Below are 12,663 nucleotides of genomic sequence, written 5' to 3'. Positions count from 1 at the left end.
GAGAGAGAGAGAGAGAGAGAGAGAGAGAGAGAGAGAGAGAGAGAGAGAAGGGTGTCTATCCATAGATCATAGTCAAAGACTTATCTCCTCTCAAGAGATGCAACCATGCAACTTCCAGAAATAAGGATAATAAAGCATTTTTATACTTTAGAAGATATTTTGATACTAGAGCAGCCAAGGGGCAGGGGAGGGCAAAACCAAACCAAACCAACAACCAACCAACCCCCTGCCCCAAAACAAAACTCTCTTCTATCAAACATGTTTCTACACACAAATAGGCAGACGTGCTAGAGGGAATGGGAAGCGCTCCAGTTGTTACAGAACTACAGAAGATATAATGCACCTGCCTGTGCACCAGAATTAAGTAAGAGTAACAGCATCTTACCTGAAGTTCCTGGGGAGCAGTTTGAATGGACAGAAAAACAAACAAAAGGTCTATTTAAAATGATATAATGTATAAAACACTCCAGTGCATTTTAGTTTGCATACAACAACAAGTAACAGTGTTAGCAACATATTCTTCAGCAGACACAACTCTTACAAACAAAGGAAAACATGCCCTGAGCTCCAAGGAGAAAAATCTCTATTCACCCTCAGAGTTCCCTCATGCTTTCCCAGCAGAAGATGAGGCTGAAGTAATGGCATGAGCCCACTTGCAGAAGCAGCTTCCTACTTCGGCGACAACATTGTTCTCTTTAACACTTATTTATTTAGAATGTCTGAATACTTGTTTGTGAGGAAATGTTTAAATGTCATGGGAGAGAAAAGAAAAAAGTGGCATCAGTTGATCCCACTTTTAAAGCTAAAAGATCATGATCTGTCCACTGCAGATGGGAGCTTAGTACCAGGGGCACAGCCCCTTTAAAAGATCCTGCAAACTCCAAGGGCAAAAGGTGTGATGAAGATCTTATTCAGATTCTAAAATTAACTTGGGATGTTGCTTGTTTCTTTGTTTTTGTTTTGGCAATCATGTTTTTGATGAAAAAGCCAGAGTACGCTTACATCACCGGCTTCATCATGAGCTATTTGCCACTGGTGGTATTGTCCCATGACTGGTATAGAGAATGTCAGCTGCATGCCTGACACTGCTCCATGTGGCCTGCACAGGGCATCTGACCCTTCGTGCTAGGTCCACGGGAAGTTGTTTTTTTTAAAAAAGATATATTTATTTATTTTTTTATGTATATGAGTACACTATGGCTGTATTCAGACACACCAGAAAAGGACATCAGATCCCATTACAGATGGTTGTGAGCCACCATGTGGTTGTTGGGAATTGAACTCAGGACCCCTGGAAGAGCAGTCAGTGCTGTTAACCACTGAGCCATCTCTCCACCCCGGAAGTTTTTATTATACCCACCGACCCAAGGGGCAGACCTGACATTCTCGAGGACTCAAGCTCAAATGCTTCCATTTTACTGCGCTCTTGACATCTCAGTGTCTTTTATTTTATTTTAGTCCAGAAACTGCAAAGCATCCTCAAAGAGTTTTCTTCTTTATTTCTGATACAGGGGTTATCTGTGTTGACTAGGTTAATTTTGAACTCCTGGGTTCAGGAGACCCTCCTGCCTTCAAGTACTTGGGATTACAAAAGTGTTTACTTTTTTTTTTTTTTTTTACTACTTTGTTTAGATTAATTTTTCTTATTTTCTTTGAGCTCCTTATACAAATATTAATCTATGAAAATACTGATTTCATTTTTGTGTATGGAGTGTCTTGCCTACATGGATCTACATACACTATTCACATGCAGTGCCTGCAAAAGCCAGAGAGGCTGTTAGAGCCCCTGGACTTGAGAGTTACAGATGCCTGTGAGCCACCAAGTGAGGACTGAAAACCGAACCCAAGACTTGGAGAAGAGCAGCTGGTGCTGCTAACTGCTTAGCTTCCTCTCCAGCTCTCTAACATCCTAACCTTAGATGATAAAGTAACCTACGATTCTTAGTAGTCAGTTGCTGTTGCTTAGGACAATGCAGAGATAATGACAGATAAGTTCTGTTATTCATCACTTACTGTCCCTGGAAAATATCAGTTTGTTTGTTTGTTTGTTTGTTTTGCTTTTCTTGGAGCTGAGATAGTCAGGCAGTCAAGCCTGTTAGACTTGTAAATACGTATTCTGCCACTGAACTATCAGTTCTGGAATTATGTCTGATTGCCTTCCAGGCCACTCTGTGTAACACTGTCCTGGGGCCAAGACAGGAGAAAGATGTCTCCTTTGATGTGAGTTTAACTTCTGGAAAGCAGAGGGTTCTGCTCTTGAACCCCAACCTAAGAATAGGGTTAGGTCAGCTCCTAGATCAAGGAACCCTGACCTTAGCTGAGCACGAAGCACCAGCTCACAGGCATTTCAGAACTCCAGATTGATGTGTTTTGCATTATCATTTCGAAACCATCTTCACTGCATTTAGTGAATTCCTTCTTGGTCACTAATTATGGTTAGCAGAATCCCCTACAATCCTCTTAATAGGTTTGAGAACAGTTTAAGATGAAAATTAAGCAGGCATTCATTTGAAACTTGCCTTACTTTTGCCAAACTTTTGTTTGTTTGTTTGTTTCTTGAGACAAGGTCTCACTATGTAGCCTTGGTTGTCCCGGAAGGCTAGGCTGGCCTCAAACTCGGAAATCAGCTGGTCTCTGCCTCCCCAGTGTTGAGGTTGAAGGTGAGGACCACAATATCAGGAAGCACTTTTTACCTCTTACTATCTTTTGTGGGGTTTGGGGGAGAGATAGCAATGAAGACACAACCCAGGGCTTTGAATATAGTAGACAAATGCTTTACCACTGACTAACACTGCCAGCCTTAGCCAGTGCTTTGACACTCTTAGGTCTGGGTTTACTCAATGTGTTCTTGCATCTCTCCTGCTGGGCTAGACATGGGGCAGACATGGCCACTGGGACAGAAAGGGCCTCAACTAGACATGAGTGAGTGGGTTTATCAGAAGCCACATTCTTTGTGTCAGCCACTCAGACTCTCATTTTCCCTTTAGATCACAGTTAAGTTAGGAGGCGCCTACCTACCGCAGGCTATAATCAACTTTCACTTTGGGCCTTTAACTGTAAGGGCTGCAGTTGGAAAGGAGAGTGTGTTTTGTTAAGTAGGAATTGGCCAGTGCAACATTAGGAGATGCAATCTTGAGTTTTCACTCCCTGGAGGCAAGACATTGCCTCTCCCAGGGAACATGCCCGGAGCTGTACAATCGAAGGTGGTTCTCTTCTTCCTCCCAGGCCCACAGAGAGCAGCCATTCCAAACAGACAGATCTGCACTCTCCTGCCAGGACTTGAATTCAGCTGCCCCAGATGTCTGGAATGCCGACCAAAGACAGCAGGTCTCTGTCTCTGTCTCATGGTTTATATTTCATTCTAAGCACTAATGATTTCATTAAACATAGCACAGGAATGCAGGAGCCTGAGGGCTCTGATCTCAAGGGGTGGCAAGGCAGGCTTTGAAGTGACTTAATCACAATAACTTTACATTAGAAATGAAATTGTTAGCATATTTTGCCCAGGTCCCAGTGAACAGGCTTAGAAAAGATGCGTTCCTGTGATTTAAAAAAAGAAATCTCCCTCAGACTACGTACACAGTCTCTGTGTAGTCATTATGATTCAGATCTTTGCCATTTAAAAATAAGTTGGCAGCTTTTGCTTCGGGCTCAGACAGGAAGGGCGGGGTGATTTGTGCAATAGTGAAGCAGCAGTTCTTTGCAGAACTTGATTCAAAACGGAGTTTACAACTTCCTAACTAGAGAACTTGGTATAGAGAATGGTCAGTGGAGAAAGCAACACTATTTTGTTAGACAGGTGAGCAAGCACTTGACTGTGACAAAGAATACACCATACCTCCCCGTCCTCCAGTTCCACGTCCAGGAAATCAAAGTCCCTGAAGACTCTGAACTGCTGCTCACTGTTGGTATCATCCATGTTCTCCTGCTCCCGGGTGCCGTCCTCGGACGACACCAGGCTCGTCTGATGCTCCGGCAGATCCAGGTCCCCACAGGAGGAAAAAATCACCTAGGAATCAAAAGAAGCCTTTTTTGAGAAACTCCCCGCCCTCCAGTTGTTTGTGCAGTGAGTGATGGCCATTGGTTCCCTGGACAACTGTGTCTCCAGTACACACCTAATTCCTTAAGTGGGTATTTTTAGACTGTTCTTTTATTATTTATGTTGGACAGGTGCCTTTGGATTAAACTCCCTGCAAACACTGAAGTTCATACAACTACAAAAAGCATTCTAGAGTTGAGCGGCTATCTCTTAGTAGGGACCATGGGACACTCTGTGTGTGTGTGTGTGTGTGTGTGTGTGTGTGTGTGTGTAAAACAACTAAGCATGTGTACACAGACAAACAGGAGCAGCTAAAATTTTCTACTCTTCTTGAGCTGACTGAGGTTAGAAATAAAGTACCTTCACACGTCAAATGTATATAAATAATTTGCAAAGGATGACGTCAAGATATATTATTGTAAAATAAACCACAACAACAAAGGATTTAACCCTTTGAAAGGTAAACCAGGAATTGGGAAGGATTAATAAAGAGAAGCCAAATTTTTGTGTTTAGGTTCTTTTTATTTAGACATTTTATTTTTAATTTGTTAATTAACTTTTTGAGACAGGGTCTCACTGTGTGTTCCAGTTGGCCTGGAATGCTCTGTGGAGACAAGAGTGTCCTTAAACTCAGAGACAGGCTTGCCTCTGCCTCCCAAGTGCTAGGATTAACACATGCTCAGTGGCAGAGCATTTGCCTCATATAGAGTCTATGGGTTCAAGACCCAGCAAGATCAGAAAAAAAGAAAGAAAGCATAAACACCAAGTGCTGGGGTGAAAGCTGTGTGCCTGCACACCCAGCTACTAAGACATTTAGTAGACCTTTAAAAAAATGGTTGGTTTGTTCTGTTTTTTTGGTTGTTGAGATAAGGTCTCATTCTGTCTTGCAGGCTGGCCTGGACTCACTAAGTAGCCCAGGCTACCTCAGCCTCCTGAGGTTTACAGGTATACGCCACCATGCCAGACTTAATAGAACTCTGAAGAACTACAAAATAGCAAAGGTTTTGCTAGCAAGTCTCAATTGAATACAGTTATGAAACTAAAAGCTTTCTTTTGTGAACTGAAGTCCTCGGGGGTTGGGGGACATATTAGTTGAAGACACTACAACAATGATGACCAATCAGAACCTCATTATTATAGAGGGTTGGAATGCTGCCGATCCAGAGTTAAAATCATCTTGGACTATTTTTAGTTTTTGTTGTAATTGTTTTTCTTGTTTTTGTTTTTGGATTTTTTGGAGGAGGGTTTCTCTCTGTAGCCCTGGTTGTCTTGGGACTTGCTGTATAGACCAGGCTGGACTCAAACTCAGAGATTTGCCTGCCTCTGCCTCCCGAGCACTGGGCTAAAAGGTGTATGCCACCATCACCACCTAGCACATCTAAAACTTATGAAAATGAAAGTTCTATGTCTGCATATTTTGGAGAAGTCTAGATTTTGAGGGCTGATCACTGGGTCAGGTCTACCCCAATTCACCCAAGTCTAGAATCCACCTCAGATAGGGAACATTTGACCTGTTTCCCATGTTTCCCATGTGTGTGTACAACATGACACACACATGGGATCCCAAAGAGCATGCAAGACGATCAAATGCAGGGTCATGGAGCTGTCAGCCCGGTCCGATTACCTCCACGGAGGCACTTTTCCTGGTGAGTGCTGCTTTAATGACTGGGATGCACTGCAGGCAAACATTTGGCCAGAAAGTATAAGGGTGCCTGTGTGGATTTAGCTGCCCCAATGGCAGTGACAGACAGCCCTGGCTGGCCATTCAGAATAGCAGAACCAAAGGCTCTGGTTTCTGTCTGCTGTGAGCCACGGTACACTGCGCAAGACCACCATAGCAGCCCTCAGATACCGAAGTCACACTACAAAGGTGACTTAAACAGAAACTCAGTTTAGCTTTCCTAGCTGGAGGGAGTAACCAGTTGACACACTGGCAAGTTTTCATGGTCTCTAATATTTCACCTGTTCATGGAGTAGACACAGTCTGGGACATTAAAACAGAGCTCCACAGAGAAATTTGCTTGGTGATTCTAAATTACATAGCTTATTATTTCCTTTTAAATGAAGCATAAAGATACTGTAATCTACACACACACACACACATACATACACACACACACACACACACACACACACAATCTCCAGGCCCTGAGGATTTTACCATTTTTTTTCCATAAAATTTGCTCACCATACCTAATTTGAATTTTCTATTAATTTCAGAAATTTGCTTCTGAGCACTCATCTGTCCATCTGAAAGCCTGGGGACATTTTATTTTCTACCCATAACACCAGCGATAACTTAAATGGCATTGTTTGGATAGATATTTGTAAAGTTTTCTTGTTTTGCCACTGTGGTGTGACCAGTGTAACATTTTGAGCAAACTTTGGCAGGCACATCATTATTTGTGTGTTATTTTACCTAAGAAAAATGGTGATGCCCTAATAGGATGAGTGCGCAGTGAGCAAAAGTATCCAAGATGACGGAGAGGGGTGTTTGATGTGACAGACACCATTGTGTACATGGTAATATAGTCTGGGCATGTGACAACAATAATAAAGGTCTGGACGCAGCTGTTTCTGTAGGCAAACAGCAGTGAAGCCTTCCCTTGTCTCTGAGATCACAATTCATGGTGTGAGGAGTAACATGGGCGCTGAATGCAGATGGTGCCCATCAGATGTGTCAGCCATACTAGAATCTTTAACATCAATGACAAGAGTCCAAAGGCAAAAGCAATATGATGCCAAAATAACCATGGTGCAGGAGAGAACTTACAGATGGGTTTTTGCTTAGTCCGACTTCCTGGCCGCACAGAGAGAGGACGTGCACCAGCTTCTCTTTTGTTCTTTTCTAGAAGACAAAAAAACACAGGGAAGGTTTTCATTCTGGATCCCATGAACAAACCTGTCTTCATACATACAGGCTCTGGCCACAGAGAGTGAGTGGTGGCTGCTTTAGCTAGGATTTTTTATTGCTTTGAGAAAACAGCATGACCAAAAAGCAAGTTGGTGAGGAAAAGGTTTATTTGGCTTATACTTCCAGATCATAGTCCATCACTAGCGGAAGTCAGGGCAGGAACTAAAGTGGGGCTGGAACCTTCAGGCAGGAGCTGATGCAGAGGCCGTGGAGGGTGCTGCTTACTGGCTCCCCATGGTTTGCTTGTCAAGCCTGCTTTCTTATAGAACCCAGGACACCCATCTCAGGGATAGCACCACCCACAACGGGCTGGGCCCTCCCACTTTGATCACTAATGAAGAAATTGGCCTCCAGGTTTGTTTGTAGCCTTATCTTCCTGAGGCATTTTCTTAAATAGGTTCCCTCCTCTCTGATGATTAGAGTTGACATAAAACTATACAGCATAGTTACATAAACCCCTATTAGGGCTGGCATGTATGTACATGCACCACATGTGTGCAATGCCTGAAGAGGCCAGAAGAGGGTGTCAGATTCCTCTGGGATTGGAGTTGTAGACGGTTCTGAGCTGCCAAGTGGGTGCTGGGAACTGAACCCAGCGTCTCTGTAGCAACCAGTGCTCTTAAGTGCTTGCTGAGCCATCTCTTCAGCTCACAATAATAAAATAAATATTACTTATCTATTTTAAAGTGACTGTTAACTAAAACAAGGCTCTCTCCATGTTCGAACTGTATAGGGCAGACCTGTTATTTAGGGAGGGTGTGTGCTCTATGGAAATCTAGTCCTAGGCCTTACTGTAGCCATCCAAGAGTTCCCTTGAGATCTCTTCCTGTATGGGAGAACTTTTAGTTTCAGGAAGGCTTAGCTTTCTGTCCATCAGAAATAAATCTATTCTGTTAGAGAACAAGCCTTTCCTGGCTCCACTGAGATAATGTTTTTACTGTCTGTAGACTGAAAGCACCCAGTTATTTACAAGCACGGTAAAGTTAAAATCAAGTAGATTTAAATCTCTTTGTTTTTCTTCAAGAACTTTCTCTTCCAGCCTCTTATGTGCAGGATCTCTTCTAGAATCAAGAGATAATGTGAACCTAGAGTTGTTAATGTACTTAAGAACCAAACACAGGGGCTGGAGAGATGGCTCAGCGGGTAAGAGCACTGATTGCTCTTCCGAAGGTCATGAGTTCAAATCCCAGCAACCACATGATGGCTCACAACCATCCGTAATGAGATCTGATGTCCTTTTCTGGAGTCTCTCTGAGAATGGAGCTATCAAAGGTGACATCAGGGGTCATGACCTTGGGAAGGTAAGGAGATAGGGCAGAAAGGAAAGGGAATCCAAGGATCCTAACATCTAGGAACTAGGTAGGATGCAGCTGTGCCAAGAGTCAGAACAGCCAATGGACTGTTAACAGATAAAAGGATTGACTTTCAATGCCGTGAGACACCATTGCTGAAAGGGCCGGGGTCTAGATGGCAATTAACATTGGGATGATGTTGAATGGTAGAGATTAGTTTCATGTAGGGAGCTCTACCTGAGAATACTGGGGTCTTTTCCAGCTCACAGGAACAAGGACATTGGAGTTAGATCCCGAGGAGGTGGATGATGCACTCCGGGTGACGGCCATGGCCCTAGGCTTCCCATCCCGTCCAGAGGAATTCTGGAGTTCATCGTACCGTCTCCCAATGATTGGAGTCTGGAGAAAGAACAATGCAGAGACATCATGATCCAACTTCAACACTTCTACAGTACAAGGAACTGTTCAGCCCAGAAGTAATTAAAAACTGATCATGTGGAAGCTGAGTGAGGTGGCACACACCTTTAATCCCAGCACTTGGGATGCAGAGGCAGGTGTGAGTTTGAGGGCAGCCTGGTCTACAGAGTGAGTTCCAGGACAGCCAGGGCTACACAGAGAAACCTTGTCTTGAACAAAACAAAACAAAACAAAACAAAACAAAACACTGGCCAGGTGATTAGAACCAGATCAGACAAAGAAACGCAGTGTTATATTCTGGCTCATTTACCTGGTGTTCAGTACACGTTCTGAGCCATTTGCACAATGAATATCTATCTCCCCACTTGCCTTCTCAGCAAGAAACCAATGCAATGACCTCATTATGCTTTAGACTCTAATGACAAAGACTGAAACAAAGTGAAGAAGGCAAAGCCAATATTCAGATGTTTAAGCTTGAAAGAATCATTCTCTTTCCCTCTCCTCCTGCTCTTCTTGCCACCATCCTTAGTCTGTCTGTCTGTCTCTGTCTCTCCTGTTCTCTGTCTCTGTCTCTCTGTGTCTCTGTCTTTTCCTCCCGTCCCTCCTTTCCTTCCCCTCCCTCCTTCCCTCTCCCTCTCTATAGCCCTGGTCTGTCTGGCTTGAACTTGCTCCCTAGGCCATGCTGGCTTTGGGTTGAAGCCTCTGTTTCCTGTGTGCTGCAATTACAGGCTTCTTTCACCAGACCAAACTTGCAATAATGTCTTATAATAAAAGATTAAAATTTATTTCCTTCTTTCCAGTCTCTGGTCATCAATATGTACTCCCAGTTATTGACAATTTTAATCTACCACTTCAATTATTCAAATGGATGAGGTCATGGCCAAAGTATTCTTAATAATACTTGATAAAGTTCACTTTCTGAGGCTCCTACAGTATGTGGTCAGGCGGGAGAGCACCTTTTACATTCTGCCTCCAACAAGGTCTCACCTGGAGATCCTTGAAGTGGCAGAAACTGACTGGAACCTCCTGTCCCTAGTTCCCAAGGTCCTACCGGGGTGGAGCAGTTCTGGGTCCCTGGGAGCTGAGGAATTCAGATTTAACTGGCTAATGCTTCCTCTACCTTTTTGGATCAAAACAAGTTCAAGCTAAAGACTGAAAAATAATGCCTCCCCCTCCCAGAAAAAAGTTAAATATGGCAGTTGACTTAATATCTTACTATCATTTTCATTCTAAATATATGATACAAGTGTCACATCTTGACCTCTGAAAAGGTGAATGTCAATGAAGGAATCAGTTTCCTCCTCCCCTCCCTTGCCTCTGTCTCTGTGGCTCTCATTTGTTTGTGTGATCCATGAATAGGAGTGTGTGCATGCTCGTGCCTTCTAGCAGGACATGGGATGGAAGGGTCTTCTTTCTTTTCCCACCTTACTCCCTTGAGACAGGGTCTCTTACTGAATAAAACTTGTGGTTTTGTCCAGCCTGCCCTGTGAGTTCTCAGTGCCTATCTTTCTCCACCCTGGGGTGGAAGGATTATGGACACACATGGCTATCTATACCAGACTTTTTACATGGGTTCTGGGAACTTGAACTCTGTTCCTTGTGACTGGAGAGCAAGTGTTCTTGCCCACTGAGCCATCTCCAGCTGGTGGTTTCCATTTTTAATAATTCCCAATTGAGAGCCCCATACCTATTCATCCTTAAAGGAACAGAACCCAATTTAGGCTTCAGATGCCTTCATTTAAAACAAATGCAAGTCTTTCTCTCTCTAGGCAACTGCTTTTACCCTCTGGCATCCTATACTCAGGCTACAGAGAATGTCCCAGTGGTCAGGACCTCTGAGATGTCGAAGTGGAAGTCCAGAGTCTTGCCAGGCAGTTCCTTCGAGGCACTGGTCCACACCCGGTGGAGTTCTATCTTGGAGAGGTCACTGTGTTGGTAGGAAGGCAGTACCAGGCTGGCCGATCGAGAGACGACCAGCTTCAAGATATTCAATGCTTCCCTCCAGTGAATGCTCTGTTGACAAGAAACATCCAAGGGTTAAAAGTGAGTCCACGCTGGGCAGTGGTGGCACATGCCTTTAATCCCAGCACTTGGGAGGCAGAGGCAGGCAGATTTCTGAGTTCGAGGCCAGCCTGGTCTACAGAGTGAGTTCCAGGACAGCCAGGGATACACAGAGAAACCCTGGTCTCGAAAAAAAACAAAAACAAACAAACAAAATGCACATTTTCAGATCCAATGCTCACTACTGAACAATCTTGTGACAGGTCAGAATTATTTGACTTAAAGACATAAAATTTGTAGTAAGGAAATGACTAATGATATACAGAGAGCATTTATAAGTGAAATGACACATGTCTGCTGTGTCTGTATTGAAATCACTTAAATCAGTGGTTTCCCAATGCTGTGGCCCTTTAACAGTTCCACGTGTGGTGACCCCCCAAAACCAGAAAATTATTTTCATTGCTACTTCATAACTGTAATTTTGTTAGTTATGAGTTGTAATGTAAATACAAGTTTTCTGATGGCCTTAGGCAGCCCCTTGTAAAAGGGTCATTCATCCCCTAAAGGGGTCATGACTCACACGCTTAGTTAAAAACTGCAAGGTGTTATTATTTTTTAAAAAAGATTTGTTTATTTATTTTAAGTATGAGCACACTGTAGCTGTCTTCAGACACACCAGAAGAGGGCTTCAGATCCTATAACAGATGGTTGTGAGCCACCATGTGGTTGCTGGGAATTGAACCCAGGACCTCTGGAAAAGCAGTCAGTGTTCTCCACCACTAAGCTATCCCTCCAGCCCGAAAGCTACCTTATGTTGTCAGAAAGAGAAGAGCTTCCCATGCAAGGCAGACTGCTAATCACTCATGGGCAGAATTTGTCATCTCCAGGTCCTGTCCTCTTGATCTTTCTGTTTCTTTGGGTCTTGCTGCTGCTCTATTCTTCACTGGGAATACTGATCTCTTTCCACCTTACATCACATCCTCCTCATCAGGGAGGGGCGCTTTCCACTTCCTCCCTTAAATCTTCACTCACTCTCTTGCACCGCCCCCCAGCCTTCCAATAATCTGGTCCCTGCAACTCAGCACACTCTTCTCTACCTTGCTTAGACCATTTCAATGGTTTTCTTTTAAAACAATTTATAGCCTGGTGGTGGTGGTGCACGCCTTTAATCCCAGCACTTGGGAGGCAGAGGCAGGTGGATCTCTGAGTTTGAGGCCAGCCTGGTCTACAGAGTGAGTTCTAAGATAGCCAGGACTACACAGAGAAACTTTGTCTCAAAAAGCCGAAAAGCAAAAAGATTTATTTATAATTTTTGTATATGGATGTTTATGTCTGTACATGTCTGTACATGTATGTATGTATGCACGCATGCATATATGTATGTGCATGTACATGCACCTGTATTATTTTATATGTACCATGTGCTTGAACCTTTGGAGGCCAGAAAAGGGCACTGGATTCCTCTGGAGTTGGGTTACAGGCAGTTATAAGCCACCATGTGGGTGCTGGAAATTGAACTTGGGTTTTCTGCAAGAGCAGCCAGTGCTCTTAACCCGTGAGCCATCTCTCCGAAGCGAGCATCTTAACATGCCCAGGAAACAGGCCACATGCTCTGAACCGCCGTCCTCCTGTGAGTACTAACCCGTGACTGAATGCACACTGAGCACACAACTCCCATTAGCTCTTGAAAAACGAGACGGAGAGAAAAAAATCTTAGAAATTAAATTTTACATTGAATAATTTCTGGAAAACATTGTCTAATATGTACACCATATGGTTTTGTCAATGTGATTAACCAGAGAAAAATGCAGTGTTTGCCCTTGACATCTGGGATACACTGAGTACATCCCTTAGAAGGAAGGGTTAAGATGCTACAGGACAGAGAAATGGATGCCTCCACCATTGAGTGTGGCATGCGCTGACCCCAGGGAGGTGAAATCTGGACTCCCTTCCATCTGTGTGGCTACACAGGACAGATTAGCATCCAGGCTCCAGATCTT

The 12,663-nt window shown here is 43.7% G+C and overlaps 1 protein-coding gene across 8 annotated transcripts in view; it reads right to left on the bottom strand.

The window, feature by feature from the left end:
* Fry (FRY microtubule binding protein) overlaps positions 1 to 12,663 on the bottom strand; it is a 407,497-nt gene that overhangs the window by 36,569 nt on the left and 358,265 nt on the right. For 5 of the 8 annotated variants that reach the window (XM_031338824.1, XM_031338826.1, XM_031338830.1 and 2 more), the window contains 5 exons: positions 10,496 to 10,675; positions 8,483 to 8,644; positions 6,813 to 6,887; positions 3,839 to 4,009; positions 386 to 394 (listed from right to left, as the gene is read on the bottom strand). In XM_031338824.1, the coding sequence (XP_031194684.1) occupies positions 386 to 394; positions 3,839 to 4,009; positions 6,813 to 6,887; positions 8,483 to 8,644; positions 10,496 to 10,675 (597 nt within the window). The remainder of the gene's footprint in view (positions 1 to 385; positions 395 to 3,838; positions 4,010 to 6,812; positions 6,888 to 8,482; positions 8,645 to 10,495; positions 10,676 to 12,663) is intronic. The other 3 variants (XM_031338825.1, XM_031338828.1, XM_031338832.1) reach the window with 1 other exon arrangement.

This window comes from Mastomys coucha, unplaced genomic scaffold, assembly GCF_008632895.1.
Source record: "Mastomys coucha isolate ucsf_1 unplaced genomic scaffold, UCSF_Mcou_1 pScaffold22, whole genome shotgun sequence".
NCBI lineage: Eukaryota > Metazoa > Chordata > Mammalia > Rodentia > Muridae > Mastomys > Mastomys coucha.
Note: the sequence above shows the minus strand (reverse complement) of the source record. Positions and strands in the feature narration are given on the sequence as shown.